General features: G+C 37.4%; 3 protein-coding genes across 3 annotated transcripts in view; all 3 read left to right on the forward strand.

The window, feature by feature from the left end:
- myo10l3 (myosin X, like 3) overlaps window positions 1–3069 on the forward strand; it is a 72017-nt gene extending 68948 nt beyond the window's left edge. Inside the window, exons 38-41 of the mRNA XM_042494647.1 lie at window positions 130–253; window positions 343–798; window positions 1255–1446; window positions 1550–3069. Coding sequence (XP_042350581.1) covers window positions 130–253; window positions 343–798; window positions 1255–1446; window positions 1550–1654 — 877 coding nt within the window. The 3' untranslated portion in view covers window positions 1655–3069. The remainder of the gene's footprint in view (window positions 1–129; window positions 254–342; window positions 799–1254; window positions 1447–1549) is intronic.
- A 1394-nt stretch (window positions 3070–4463) lies between these two features.
- On the forward strand, window positions 4464–8583 carry pttg1ipb (PTTG1 interacting protein b). The gene is made up of 7 exons (XM_042494850.1): window positions 4464–4604; window positions 4950–5005; window positions 5139–5247; window positions 6328–6433; window positions 6804–6869; window positions 7280–7326; window positions 7782–8583. The coding sequence occupies exons 1-7, from the start codon at window positions 4472–4474 to the stop codon at window positions 7823–7825; spliced, it is 561 nt and encodes a 186-aa protein (XP_042350784.1). The 5' UTR covers window positions 4464–4471; the 3' UTR covers window positions 7826–8583.
- Window positions 8584–9958: 1375 nt separating this feature from the next.
- sumo3b (small ubiquitin like modifier 3b) lies at window positions 9959–14290 on the forward strand. The gene is made up of 4 exons (XM_042495053.1): window positions 9959–10073; window positions 11942–12070; window positions 12658–12729; window positions 14146–14290. The coding sequence occupies exons 1-4, from the start codon at window positions 10053–10055 to the stop codon at window positions 14209–14211; spliced, it is 288 nt and encodes a 95-aa protein (XP_042350987.1). The 5' UTR covers window positions 9959–10052; the 3' UTR covers window positions 14212–14290.
- Window positions 14291–16185: the final 1895 nt, after the last annotated feature.

The raw sequence follows: 16185 nt of genomic DNA on the forward strand, positions 1-16185 counted from the left end.
GGATTTATTTCTATTACATAATAGATTTGATATTCAAAATTCAAGGTCCTGTTACGTAGGATACCTGACATACAAAAAAAGGACCAAAATTTGGATATGTAAGTGACAAGTTTGTGGCTTTCCCACCAGACTTGCTGGCAGTGAGGAAGCTGAGGATGAAGGCCAATGGAAACTGTATTTTAAACTCTACTGCTTCCTGGATGTGGAGTCCATGCCTAAAGAAGGAGTGGAGTTTGCGTTCATGTTTGAGCAGGTGCGTTTTGATCATCCTTTTACACTCTATTGAGTCTTTTAAATCACATGTTGGTGCTGATGATGAGACATCTTTTGCTGTTCCTTCAGGCCCACGAGAGTTTGACCCGAGGCCACTTTCCTGCCCGCGAGGAGACGCTGCAGCACCTGGCTGCTCTGCGTTTGCAGTTTCTGTTCGGAGACAAAGCCAGAGTCACCTGGAGCCTGGAAAACGTCTACCCCGTGGGCCGCCTGCGCAATCGCATCATCCAGTTCACCAAGGTGGGCGGTGCCTCAGGGTCAGGCCAAACTCTGGAGCGTCGGAGGACCAGCTTCCTGGACGGGACCCTGCGACGGGGGTTGAAGACAGGCTCGATGAAGAAGCAACGCATGGAGGAGGAGCAGATGCTGGAGATGTGGATAAAGGAGGAGATGTCTGCCACCAGGGCGAGCATCGTGGAGAAATGGTCCCGCCTCACTGGTCTGGACCAGCACCAGGCCATGCTCAAATACATGACTATCGTCAAGGAGTGGCCGGGATACGGATCCACGCTGTTTGACGTTGAGGTAAGTTTATGCGTCTTTGATTAATGTCTCATCTGCTCTAGAAGATTAGTATTAGCCTTTACACAGATCCATAAGATCAGGGCGTCCCTGGTCTGGCTCACAGGATGTAGACTGTCCAAACCACCTGGAACAGCATCAGGCTTTAGAGCCTTTTGACATAGTGGCCAACTTGGATAACAATTTACAGGATGGTCACATGATGCCATGTGGCCAAAAAGACTTTTATTCTATAGACTTGATTCACTGTTGGCCATTGAGAACATTTCGAAAGACTAGAAGAGCTGCATGATTAAATAATTAATCCCCATTCATGTGAGCAAAGGGGTAAACCATAGGGAAGGAGGCTCAGAGAATTATGATGGATTCAGCCAGACCACAAGACTAGTGCACCCTAGTTTCCAGCCCCCTGCACACATTTGATGACGTTTTTTAATCTCTGTGTTTGTGTCTTTCCAGTGCAAAGAGGGAGGCTTCCCTCATGATCTCTGGTTGAGTGTGAGCGCTGAAAATGTGTCTGTCTACAAGAGAGGAGAGCCCAAACCTCTGGAGACCTTCCCATATGAGCACATCATCTTTTTTGGCGCTCCGCAGCCCTGCACCTACAAGATCACCGTGGATGAGAGAGAAATGCTTTTTGAAACACCACAGGTATGTGATCTTTCCTGCAGATATTAGATTGTGTATGTTTGAAAAAGGATTTCAGAATTTGCTTCTTTTCTCTGCTGACTGTTTGTCATCTGTATGTTGTCAGGTCGGAGAGATCACAAAGATCATGAAAGCCTACATAAACATGATTGTGAAGAAGCGCTGCAGTGTAAAGTCTGTGTCCAGTTATGGAACCAGCTGGATCAGGTGATCGACTTATAGGACTCAAAGTGTGCTCAGCTGCAGTACATCCGACAGCCGACAAACAAGCATGGAGAGAAGATGTAGAGATAGAAGAGGAGCCTCAACAGAGACTGTGTTTCTATAGAAACACAAAAAAGGCTCTACTGCTTGTGGTAAAAGTGGGAAGATTCAAGCACCATTTCAAGCTTCACAGTCGTCCCGTGTGTTGCTCCCCTCCATGCAGTCTCCAAACATTATCCTCGCTCTCATTAGCTACACTGGTCATTTCTCACATCTTACTTGAAATGTATTTCAGTTATCTTTTTGACGATTCTCTTCGTAAAATGTCCAACAAAACCCTGTGTCTCACGTGTCAAAACATCCATTCAGCATCTGAATTAAGACTTTTTCCATTTCCAAGTGTATATTTTCTTCAAACAAACATCCAAACCAGATAAAAGAATGTGTTGCATTGGCATAATGAGTGAGTTGTTACCAGATATTACATCCCGTTGTAATGAATGTTCTCCTGAATGGAGATCCCCTCAGGTTAATGTGTAACTGTCCCAGGGAGATTATCTCCCTCGTCTTGCCTTATTTAGGTTTATATTTGAACCATTCTTGACTAAAAGATTCAGTGCAGATGCGGCCTTTAAGGAATGGAATCAAAATATTCATCCCTATCTTTGAAACAATTCACCATGACTAACCACTGCATCAGTGGAGATGCAACGTCTATAACCGCTGCAGTCGAGTATTTTCTCAAAAGCCACGATGAATAAAATGAGCAGAAGTGTTTGTTCTGAGCTGTTTATCGTGCACTGACTTGAAAACTGATGTTCAAGGTCCTGCGAAACAGGATGTTGCTTGTTTAGTATGTCTGTGGCTGCAGATTGTTTTACTGTTTTTATCAGTGATGTCAAAGGCCATGTGAGGGTGGGGTATTTATTGAAGTATCAATGGATTGAGAGAATAAGCAGACTGTGTGTGGGGAACAGCATGCTGGAGATGTTTTGATGCAGTTGTGCTATTATTTGTGTGTTCAGGGACACAGAAATTTAGACGAATAGACAAGTTCTTCATAACTTACTGTTGATTTTCTCCTTTTTGTGCCCTGTTTTTGGACTTTTGTCAACTTAATATAACCTAAGTGTTGTACTCGACACCCCGAATGCTCAATTCCTTTTATTAATCTTATAAATATTTTCTCTCCTTCAATGTAAATCAACACAAAGGATGCCTATGCCAGTCGACTTACAGTAGAGTTCATGATAAGCGTATGATCCAAACATGATGAGCTTAGTATTTACCTCACATAGCATCACTGTCTTCCATCGCTCTCCAATCGTACCCACTTAGGCGATCTGGTCAGCTGCCGGCGGCCACACCAGAGACTGATCTTGCCATTGACGATGACTGTATTTCTGAGATTTCTGACTGTTTTGAAGAAGAAAAATCAGAAAATGTTTTATATCAGAATTTAAAGATGCTTTAATAAATTATTGTATTTGACAAAGTTGTTTCGTGTTTGTTATTACTGTCTCCTCATGTCTCGCAGAGGCCAGAATGGTACGCTCAGTAAATATGTGTGCCAACTCTACTGATGATGGTGATACCAATGTATTATTCAAAGATGGTCCCAGTGCTAGCCTTGTAGTCAAAACAAACAACGAGCCAAATGACGATGTTGTTATTTGTGGTGATTTGTCAACAGCTAAAAGAAGATACAAACAAACATCACATTGTTTTTTTTTAATTGGCTGAAATGATTCCATTAGTATTAAAATTGCATTTTATTGATATGTGCAAGCAATGGTGTTTGTCAAGTAAATATCGTAGGTGTCAGAAATTTTGACAATGAAAATTTTTCTGTTCTGAATGACATAGCATGTAAAGAAAGAGGCTGGATACTAAATATTGAGTCTCTTTTGTTATCCTTTTTTTTTAATTGTGAATCAAAATAATTTGGATAAATGCGAAGCAATGTTGTATTGAAGGGAACCTTCCCATACAATTCAGGAACCCTCTATGAAGTTTTTTTTTTTTTTTTAACTTGCAACAAATAGCCTACAACACTGGAGAGTGGCCTGCAGTGCCATGTATAACTCTGCTTATTAAAATAATTATTATTGACAGATTCATACATTTATACATCATGGATCCACTTGACAAGGATTCATGAGAAACAGTGTATCATCAGCGTTGCCTTCTGAAAAATTACTTTTTTTTTTTCAAGAAAAGGCTCATTTATCTTTGCTAATAAGATTTCGATTCATTTAAATGTGTATTATCAAAAATCTTTTAATTTTGAGGGAAAAATAAATCAAAGACCCCCAGTCTCTTTATAGTGTTAATATAATATTCACTCATGTTTTATGGATCAGTTATATATTGCAGCATTTAATTTCCTTAATAAAAGGTCAGTTTTCTATGTTTCTAATTGCATTTAGCAAAAGTTATTTATCTGAAACAACACGTGGCACTCAGCCACTGATAAAGGTTGTTGACAACAATCTGTAAATATCTGCAGTTGTAAAAGTAAGGAAGGAGGAGATTTTTCAAAACTTTACAACCAAAAATATCCTTAAACGGAGTCATCATTTGCAGCATGAAGTTTTAAAAAGGATGCCTTGTTGGGAAGTAGCACAGACTGTATTGTCTCTTTTTATTCCTGTCAGTAGCTTTTCTGGCATCTCTGATGACTTTCTTATCCTCGCGAAGATGTCTCACTCTGCAGCTGTTTTCATGACACCAGCGTCAGGAGCTCATGACGTCAGCTCCTGGTGTTTATGAGGCCCGGCCTCCAGTGTGACTCCTCAGAAACACTCAGTGTGCTCGTTGCTTCATGCAGTCCGTGGCTTTCACTCGGCTCACAATGTCGGGAGTTTACAGAGCTGCAGTCTTTGTTTTTGTCTTGATTTTCTGCAGCGTTATCATAACCTCAGAGGCGCAGATTGCGACTCCTGCTCCTGCTCCGGGTGAGTGTATTAAAAAAAACAACAACTTTTACTGTTGTTCTTTGTTTTGTATAGCAAGAGTTGGGTCAGGAGGTGGTCACATGACAGCAGAAAAAATGGATTTTCACCATGATTTTCCTCTAATCATATGAGCAAAGATAATCATCTCAATTCATGGTAATGGCTCGCTTGCAAACTTTACCCTGGTTCATTTTTTGCAAAACGTCTGAAAGTGTAAATCACTGTTTCTTAACTCTGTTGATGATTCGTCACTGTTGGCAGAAATTTATGTCCTCTCTTGAACCCACGTAGTAAAAGGAAGGGCCAGTATGTCCTCTAACACACTGTAACTCATCTCTGTTTCAGCCCCTTGTGCTTTGAGATCAAACACCAGTTGTGCTGAATGTCTGCAGAATGTGACAGTAAGTCTCCAAAAGTCCTGCCAAATACAAATACTATCACTGTCTTCAGTTTTGTTAGTGACTATAAATATCAAAGATTAATAAATATTAAAGATAAGATACCAAGTGCAGTGTTTATTTGCTGTTGTTGCAGTGTTTGTGGTGTGCACCAACCAAACAATGTGTGGACTACCCACTGAGGAACATCCTGCCCCCCAGCAGTGTGTGTCCACTGAATGATGCACGATGGGGGGTGTGTTGGGGTAAGACTGGCCAAACCTTAGGCCTCAGATAACCATCAGTGCCACACCTGGGTATATCCTGCAAAAAATAAACAGATACTGTTTTGACAATAAAGTGAGAATCATTTCTCAAGCGAAAATGTCAAAAAAAATGTCCAGTTACAGCTTCTTAATTGTGATGAGTTCCTTTTTTTTAAAAAAAAAAAAAAAAAAAAAAAAGCTATTTGAAGACCTTTAGGACTTTGTGATGGGAATTTATCATTTTTCTGACATTTTAGAAGTCAAACAATTAATCGATCAACAGAAACAATAATCAGCAGATTAATAAAAAGTAATTACAGACCTAGTGTAGGACTTTATTCTGATGACGAAAATTTTAATAGTCATAAGATGCATCTGACTACTTCTTTTCATAAAGATTTAATGTTTACTTTTTAGAAATGGGAATCACCAGAGGCCCCACAATACATCATTATCACAATACAATACAATGTTATCACAATACACTGTAATGGTGATAATACGATATTGTCATGATGTAATATTGCAGTTGTGAAAGTTTTTGCAATATGCTGAGTATTGGAATAATATGTGTTGCGATTTGTTAACTTTTTTACCTGCCAATTATGTCCCAAAGGAAAACTTTGTCAACATCAGTTTTATCTTTTAAGACAAAGTTTTCAGTCCGTTCATCTCACTTAACTCTTTTTTCTTCTAGCAGCAGAATGTATCTAGTGGGCTGAAGAAGCAATTTATTTTATTATTCTAGTGGGCTACCAAGAGTTGAATTTGTATTTGCAATATAAATGATATATTTTATATTTTTTTATTATGTATTGTTACGATACCACACAAAATATTGCAATACTATGCTGTATGGATTTTCTCCCCCACTCCTATTAATTATGGTGCTTATTCTGTGCAGAAGAACCATAATCAACCTCTGACTGGCTTAAATGCATTGGTCTTATAAGACCACCGATGGAAAAGGGCAGTAGTATGCATTTGGTAGGATTTCTAATATAATGCATGACTCATCACTGACTGATTTTCAGTGCTCCCTTTCTCTCTCTCTCTCTGTGTCTGCCTCTTGATTTCCAGTGAACTTCCAGATTTTGATCATCACTATGTCAGTGCTGGGCGGCATCATCGTCATCGCCATTCTTGTTTGCTGCCTCTGTTGCTGCTGCAAGTGTGAAAGAACGGGGTGAGCTTTAAGTTTAGTCACGTGAAGTGTTGGCTGTGAAGTCTGGTTCAACATGGAAGGAGGAGGACGGGGAACACAATGGGCTGTTTTTCTGTGAGGCCAGGCTGACACGGCCGTCTCCAAAAGCCTGCCAGAATTTGTGACTGCAGCTTAGCTCCGACAATAACATTGATCTTTCTATTCACACGTAGTCTAGCACTTTGAAAAACCAAATTTTATTTGGATGAGGAGGAGACTGATATATATTGTCATATTAGACTGATTAATTGTTACTCCAGACTTGTCATGTATATTGCAATGTAAGCTTTTGTTTACAAAAGCATGATATATACTAATATAATTAAATATATATATATTTTTGATATTCTAGAAACAAGAGAGAAGACGAAAAGGTGGAGCGACAAAACCGTGCAAGGAAGTCCCGGCAGAAAGCAAGGTATACTGAGGAGAAGATCTGACGATTACTCATTTATCTATATACTCAGATAAATAAATACCCCATTAGTTTCTGATACTGATATCATAACAATAACCATAAACTAACATGGAGAGTCTCTCCTATGGCACATATTGTTGACAGCATGTTGATGAATAAATGAGGCAAAAGTTTCCTCCCTTGTTAAAAATGGTGCAGACAGAAAAATTTTAAAAAGGGTTATTTATTTTTAAATGGAAAGTATTTAAAGGTTGGTTGTGTGTGTGTGTGTGTGTGTGTGTGTGTATAGCATCAACATATAACAGCAGCACTTTGTGTTGACTCTTCAGTGAGGATTCAAACGGCGTAGGCGTGAGTGCGTCCAGTGTTCTCGGCCGTCCAACAATTTGTCTTTGTTTCTTCCCCTACAGGAGAAATGAAATGCAGATGAGACATGATGAAATCAGAAAGAAATATGGTGAGACAAATTTCTTGTTTTGTGTGGATTGAGTGGGATAATAAATGTAAATGTTGGAATATCAAGGATGCTTGCTTTTATGAAGTCTCGTTTACATGCACACAATGATTAAACAGCTGCAAAATGAGAGCATAACGGGGCATAACAAAGAAAAGAGGATAAGATCATTTCTGAGCAGATAAAACAAGGCAACAACATAAACGTACCAAGAGAAAGAAGCAAAATAAAAACACAAATTTGATCCAGTAGCACTCTCTGCTGGATAAATGGATGAACTAGAATTCAATTCCAATATTTTTTACCCCAGCGATTTTTGGAAGACATGGATTTTAGGAATATGTTGGTTTTTTAAAAAAAACCCAAAAAAACCCCAAACACAATTTATATCATATGCAACAATCAAAACAATACCATAAATGGCTTATATATGATTTGTTGTCTATTTTAATTTACAGGTATAGCAAAGGATAATCCATATGCCCGTATGGACGACCATTGAGAAGAAAGTCTATGATGATTCCTTAAAAAAAAAACCCGAAACTTACGATGATTTTATTGATGCCAGTAACATTGAAATACATATGTAGCACATGAGAAACTGTGATTATCTGATTTCGGTGTTTGCCCAAAATGATGTTATGATGTTATTTTGACTGAGTGTGCGCTACATTTCAAATCATGGTCTCTTCACCTAATATTTCATTTTTTTTATATACATCTTGCTCTCTGCTATTATGCCAGATTAATATTTCTTATGCTTTCATTTTGATATAAATGATTCCTGGAGAATCTGCTCAGTTCATGTGTTTTCTGTCCTCACAGGAAACTAGATGCAATGGTGACTGTCAAAACATAGTGACCATTATAACATGCAAACATTAATGTGATTTTGCATAAAATGCATTATTGTAAAATTTCTGCAACTCCAGAGCAGATTGTAGCTTGTGGTGCTTGTTTTATAACTAGAAGTTTCATTTTTATACAATATTTGCAATACACACATTACTGATTGTCATTCGTGTCTAAAGTACAGCATTTATTTTTATATAAAAAGTTCATTTATAACATGTAACTAATTTGACACAGATTTTGCTATTTTATCTGTGGATAAACATCAGAATCAGAATTTGTTTCAAAACTTTCCTGGATAAAATAAATGTGTGTTTCTGAACTCAATGTGAGGGATTTGATGATTGTGCAGCTGTTGTTAAGACCAATTTGTGACTATTTAAAAATAAAAAAAAATGGTTTTTGTGACTTCAATTGTAAATCAATATCAAATTTACTAATTTCCCATCCATACCTTAATCAAACCCAAAAACAAGAGCGTTCAAAAGTATACATTCAGTACTAAGAGAAAGTATGACCCTATAGATCCCACATGAAAATCAAATTTCATCTTATCCTCTCACTCCACTAATAACATACACATACATAATTTTCACTGATTACACAAAGACAGATAATATATACAGTCTCCTGAAGACTAAAAAGCTATAAGATTGACACTATAAATATTTATCCAGAGCTGTTGGGTTTAAGTGCATGTTCAGATAGATAGATTTGACAACCATAAAACACGTAAAAACTTTCACTTGAAGACAGTTGTCACATCCATCTACAACGGTCAGGGATTAAATTACACAATAAAGCCACAGACTTGTTTCCACTGTGATCTTCTGGGAAGGCAAGATGCTAAGTCTGGCTTGAGTGACAGGTGCAAATACAATATCTGTATAATTACACACAGAAATAAAGGACAACACTAAATTACTTTTTGCAGGGTCCCTATTATGAGAGACTATTTGATAAACATTTCTTCAAAGCTTACTTGAAATTTCTCTGCTTCAGTCAGTTTCAGAGACACTGGGGGTTTATTCCATTCAGTTTCAGCCATACATATAAATGTGTTTTTGCCTTATATAAATATAAAAAAAGTCTATATAACCAATAGAGGAACTAGTTGTAACAATATAGAATCCTAAATTGCATGAGACCTACCCCAAATTCTTTCAGACATGACTCTCTTTTTTAAAGCTGCTTTAGATTATATTACACGAATAAGAAATGCTGATCCGTAAACCATTTTTACTTAATATGTGGAATATTAACTTGACCCTGCTCACAGTAAATGTTCTACACACTATGTGTTTTTCAGTTATCCTGGGCAACTGTCAACCATGCACATACAGTATCTGTATAGTATACACATTTTATATTTTAAATTGTTTTATAATTTTTTTTAACTAATTTGTTTGTTTTTGTTTAGTATTTTATCCTTTTTTTGCACTTTTTTGCATTTTCTCTGCTTCTGACTCTTGAGCTGTTGTGATGTATGAATTTCCCCAGTGTGGGATTTATGAAGTTTTATCTTTCTTAAACTCAGTGAAAAAAATACCATTATATTTCTGATTGATTTGTTGTATTTCTTACTCCAACTGCACAGTTGAATGCTTTTGAGCGGCCCTGGCCTGGACTGAAGGCCTTGCTTTGCTGTGGGGCCCTTTTGTTTTACCTATCTCGCGGGAATGCGCAAATTAGCTTGCGCGCTCACGTATCCGCGGCCCCGAGGAAAAAGTGGAGCACGTGACCCGTTTGGGCGAATCAGATTTTAAATTTCAGTGCGCGCTCCTGGTCCAAACGAAAGAGCCGGAGGAACCGATATCCCACTACACCGTTCACACTCGGTCTCTCCGTTATTAATTAATCCCCGGGAAAACAGCACAATGTCTGAAGAGAAGCCAAAGGTCAGTACCGTGTTTCTACGCATCTTGTTCATGTTAGCCGTTAGCTGCTAATGATGCCAGCCGTAAGTTAACGTTAGCACACTCTGCTAAGCTAGCGCTGCTTCCAGGCTACGGACGCCGCATTTGAGCGGGTCGACGGAGAAAACAAAGGTTGATCAATTTGCGGATCTTTTGGCTTTTCGGCGCACAGTTTTGTGATTGTAGTGCCCCGGCATCAGAATTATCAGCTACTGCTGGTTACTCACTGGTTTGCTGTTAAGCGATATGTTTGCCATGGTCGGTACCAGAGATGGTTAGCGAAATGAATGATTTGTGCTTTCATTTGCGCCATTGTGGCTTTCTGCGCCAGTTTGAACATGGACTAGCATGCTATGCTAACTAAGGGTAGATCCGATGTGTGAATGCGTGTGTTTAACAAGCTCGTCTTTTAAATATACCGCTGACTAACTTAAGTTAGAGGCTAGTTAAGTTTGCTTTAATCGCATGTTAACGTCACTCAACCGGACACCGGCAGATCGATTTGTGGTCAGATGGACGTTAAATTAACGCTGCCTGCTGGACTGAGTGTCGGTGGTTGCTTGTAGTAACCGCAGATGCTGAAAACAGGAAGAGGAAACGTTGCTGTGTTGCCGAATGTTTTTTCTCGTTATTAAATTTCCAAAACATACCCATCTGGTTCGTTTTCATCTGAGCTCTGTATGTGAGTGAATTTGGGTTGCAGATCCTTAAAGGGCATCGATTTTATCAATCTGAAATTAGGCCTTGACTTGTATTGAAATGACATAAATTAATCTTCGGAGAGTCTTAAAAAGTGCTCAGATGTTTGAAGTACGATTTTATGCATTTTTTTTTTCTGACGTTGTGTTGTAAATACTGAAAATAATTGGTAACATAGTCAAGTAAGCCGACTGGAAAAATCCGTTATTTTCCACTTTTGTTGTTAAACCACATAGATACGTTTATGATAATATGATATGTGTATTATCTTCCATGTGTTTCACACCAATAATAAATGTTTTTTGTCAACATTTGATAGATAATTTAATTTTATCACTGGACAAAAAAAAAAAGAATGTTTATTGTTACAACAAACATTGGGGCAAAATAAAAATGTCCAAGAGTGGCATTTAAGTATTTAAACCTCTGAAGCCTTAACAGATTGGATGGATTTCTCTGAAAACATGGTAAATGGGCAATGAGCAAGTTAGCGATAAATGTTATAAAAAAAATATAAGAAGTAAACATTGAATACAGAATCTACCTTTAAAAATGTGCTACAAAAATGAATGCATTTGTCATTTACTTTTGAGCTTTTCTTTTCGTGTTTAGGTTAATTATACATATTTGCTTTGCTTTTCTTTTGACTTACTTTCAGTTGATTTTTAAAAAAATGTTTATTTACTTATTTATTTTTTAATGTCCTTTTTTGGGTTTATTTTTAAGTAATTCATTTGTTACGAAAGTTACTTTTTGTAACTTTTTACTTATAACTTGCTATTTTTTGGGCCATTTCTTAAGTTGCTGCCTTGTTATGCTTTTAAAAAGTTAAAAAAAAAAAAAAAGCCAATTCGCTCAGGTTTCAAAGGGTTAAATATTACTTGCCTTAAGCTGCAGGAACTCTGCAGCAGTATGTTGGATCTGATATCATTCCTGTCAGTACAAAAAGAGCATTTACTCGCATCACCACGGTGTCACCAGCCTTTCAAGGAGCATACATCCTGCTCATGCTGCGTGTGTCTCCACGTTGCTTGGCTATCTGATTTGCACAACCAATCAATTTGAGACATCACGCACAGTGTTGTATATTTAAGTTTCAGTTCAGATAATGCAGGTATGTTGCTGCTGCTGATGAGTGTTTGTTGTTGCAGGAGGGAGTGAAGACGGAGAACGACCACATTAACCTCAAGGTAGCTGGTCAGGATGGCTCAGTTGTACAGTTCAAAATCAAAAGGCATACTCCGCTCAGCAAACTAATGAAGGCATACTGCGAGAGACAGGTGAGCTCATTCTTAAAAAAGACTGAAACACAAACTTTCTCTATTGTTCCCTGTGGTAACAATAGACTTTTGTAGGGATGCACAATATTTTTGACCCGGTATTGGCAGATATTGGCTTTAGGATAAAATATCAGTATCGGCCAACGTGCTGATTTCTGTCAACATCACAAACTAATGTATATGTCTTTTTGATTGAGGTGAACAGGTACAAAACCTCAACCCCAAGTTGAAGTATTTTTCTTGATTTGCACAATGAGTGAATATTGCATACACTGAAAAGCATTGTATTTTATATCTCTATATGCTGGTGGGCCATCACGACAGTGTGCATGATATGATGTTCATTTCTCTACAGAAGAGACTTGATCACTAAAATGAAGTGGGGATAAAAGTTTATTATTGGTGCTGGTTGTTTTTTATAATATCATATCAGACATAGAGAAAAAATTCCAATATTGTGCATCCCTAGGCTTTTGACTTAATTAAATCGAACTCAAGATTTAATTGAATTACATTACTGTTGTTTTTCTCATTTTGTTGTTATCTGGTTGCAAAATCTTACTAAATTGTTTTTCTGGCTCTCACAGGGAGTGTCAATTCGTCAGATAAGGTTTAGGTTTGATGGACAGCCAATTAATGAAACAGACACACCTGCACAGGTTGGTGAAAGCTCGACTCCTCACACATCCCAAATATGACAAGTTGTGCCAAAAGCTCAGGTTGTCCAGCCACAGAGACGTTCAGTTTTGTCTAGTCTTAATTTTGAAGTCCACATGTGTAAAGGTGTCATCAGCACAAGGATTTAGTGAGTGTCCGGTTCTGTGTGGTTTGCATGCTGTATGTATACTTGTGATGTGACATTGATTAAATAGAAAATAATGGAAAATGTTCTTCAAACCTGACTTTTGGAAAATACTGTCAGTGTTGAAAACCCTATCTTAAATGTTGACCCATTTTAAATGGCCTCATTTAATGTGTTATTCCCAAGTAGCTGATAAAAAGTGACAGCTGTACCTCCGATATTTATTTTTAGTAATAATCTCCAAGCGACTGCACAGCATATATCTCTGCAATGTCAATTTGTTTTCCGACTGAAGTGATGGACAGTTGTATTATTCTCATTGTCAGCCCAGTTGCAGTTATCATTTAAAATGAATCAAGCCGTTCAGTCGCGTACACATGCGCAGTAACAGTAGAAATAATGGCAACTCTGTCCATCAGTTCTCTGGTCATTTTAATGTCCCCGTCTGCTCAAACATGTTTGATCTGAAATATTTCCAGCAAGTAGCTCCATCTAAAACCACAATCATTTTCACGCTTCTCATTGAGTGCAGAAGTGTTACTAGGGGATCTTGTAGACTGATTTTGTTTCGTTTGGACACATGCTCGCCGTGTCCCCTTGTTTCCAACTTTATTGCTAAACTAAGCAAATTACCAGCTGACACTAGCTTAATGTTTAGCTCATAGACACGAGAGGATCATCAGTCTTTATCTAAATCTTAGCGAGAAAGCAAGCAAGCAAGTTAATATCTTCACATGGCTTCTTCTTTAAAGCTGCAATAGTATTGAGTATTGTTAAAATACATGTATTTTGTATCAAGAAGACTTTTTGATATTTAGCGATTTTTTTTCTAGTTATTTGATGATTATTTTTGATTATTCTTTTCTTGGCTAAGGTTTTAACTAAGGTCATCCTCTTGTCACATTTTTACATTTTTTTGCAATTTGCAGACCAGTTCATGCAAGCTGCCTTTTCCACGTTTTTTTTTTATTAGTTAAATACAGCTGAATACAGCACAAAAAAACTGATGTCGATCCAGGTTTCAAGGCGTTAAATATTATCCAAATCAAGCAACCATTCAGAAACTACCTAAATACATTTGTCTAAAGACATTGTTTTTTAATCAGAAGCTACAGCAGATGGAGCAGAAAATGAGACATTTAATGCTTTCATTGCGAGACGCATCGCTGTCTGTACCAAAAAGTATTGATGGTTTGATACTTCATTCTCGATACTTCAGTGAGGAGAAAAAGCATTTGCTGTAGAGTAATACGTATTTTTTTTCTTGTTACAGCTGGAGATGGAGGATGAGGACACTATTGATGTATTTCAACAACAGACAGGAGGAGTCTTTTCTTAAGTCGGATGTGGACTCTTGGAAGAACATCTCCATCGTTATTTCATGTTGTATTTGTTTTTACTTAAATCTCCCCCCCCCCCCCCCCCCACTGTGCTTGGTCAGGCTCGTCACAACATAAAAGAAGGCAGATGGTTTTTCATTTGGAGCCAAATCCTAACTTTGAGATGCAGGGTAATTTTTTAAAAAGTGTTTTATTCACATAAATGGATGATTTGAAATTGTCCAAGGCAGGGACACGTCTCGGATCAGATGTGGCTCAGAATGAAAACTAAAAAAACAAATTTGCATTCTTTTGATGTTGAAATGACCTCATGCATGTCTCATAAACTTAAGCTGAACTACATGCCAAAATCATTTTTTTTCTTTCTGTTTAAGTTTTCCAGATTGTGAGCATTTAAATTCAGGGTGGGCTCAACTATTTTTAATTCCTGTACTTGATAGGATCGCTATGGAGAAAATTTGCCTGTGGTTTCTTTCTGAAGACGCGAAAGACATCATGACATATTTCTCATGTAATAAACTTTTAGTAGTCGTTTTTTTTAAAGGAACATTCAAAATAATTTGATGTATCCATGCCCAAGAAAATATGCTTGTGCCGATAAAGATCCACACGGATGGTTTACCTCAATAATGTCACCCTCATTTCAATGGTAAATAAAGTACAGTAATGTTTCTGGACCAAAAAGCTAAATGGATAGTGTTCTTTTATAAAAAAAAAAAGGTTTGGTTAATATATAATATGTTGATGTGAAGGGTTGCTGTAACAGTGGTCTTTGTTGTTGCACAGCAGGAGAACAGTTCTCTTAAAGTGTACATTGATTTCTTTCCACCTTTTCAAGACTTTAGAATAAAAATAATTCACCTTTACCAGTGCAGAAACTGAGTGTCTCGTATATATTTCAGTCAGTGTATAAACAAATATTGAATCAATGCCGTGTTGCCAATTTGAATACATTCGTCTAAAATATACCTTAACGCATACTTAGTTTGTTAGACTTGTGTGTTGGTAGAAATCTTGTTTTATAAGAATATCCATCATCATTTTTAAAAAAAATCAACGTTTGCTAGATTTCCAGGGTGACATTGGCAGATACCTCCTTCTCCCCCCGTTTTTTTTCTTTGTACATTTGTTGTCCCTATACTGTAAACAATAAATATAGTTTGATACTCAGCGTCTTGCATTATATATTAACTTCCTTTTCTGTTATGAAATTAATGCTTCAGCTGTGCTGCATAACACGATGCAGGGCAAATGTTTTGAAATATTCACATCTTGGGTGTGAATAATCATGCAGCTGCCAGAAGGCTGCCTGCACTCTAAAATCGTTCCTAACCTGGATGGTGGTTTCATTCATGTAACCAGAGGTGCAAATAAATTCAGGCCGGTCATTTATGCTTTAGCGGAAACTAAGAATTGTTTACAGATGTGACGCACAGGGTATTTTTATGTTATTTGATTACAGCAGGGGTGCCCAATTTTTCACTTCAAAACTAAAACTTAGTGGTTAGCCACAGGCCAAAAGCAAACACCTGTTGTACTGTAATCTGTCATTAAGATGTGAAATGGTACTATGATCCTAACTTACCCCTTGATTGAAATGCCTTTGTGCCGCTGTCTCTGCCTCTTTTTCTCAACTAACTCAAACTTACTTATGCGCACAGCGTCAGTCCAACTTACTCAGATTATTTTTTGAAATATTTTTTGGACAATAATGACAGATCCCACATATATTATATATATTACATATATTATTATTTTTCATGTTTATTTGATTTTTTTGCTTAAAACATCTGGTGGGCCAAATGAAACCTTACTGTAGGCAAACTTTGGCTTATGGCCCCACTTTGAAAAGCCCTGTTTTACAGGTTATCTGCAGGTCCTTGCAAACTCCTTATATGTCATAAATTCAATTTCATTAATGTTAGGTCTTAAAAATCAATAAATAGTCATAATTTCAAATTTACTAGGTCTTA

This window comes from Plectropomus leopardus, chromosome 10 (assembly GCF_008729295.1).
Source record: "Plectropomus leopardus isolate mb chromosome 10, YSFRI_Pleo_2.0, whole genome shotgun sequence".
Classification (NCBI taxonomy): domain Eukaryota; kingdom Metazoa; phylum Chordata; class Actinopteri; order Perciformes; family Serranidae; genus Plectropomus; species Plectropomus leopardus.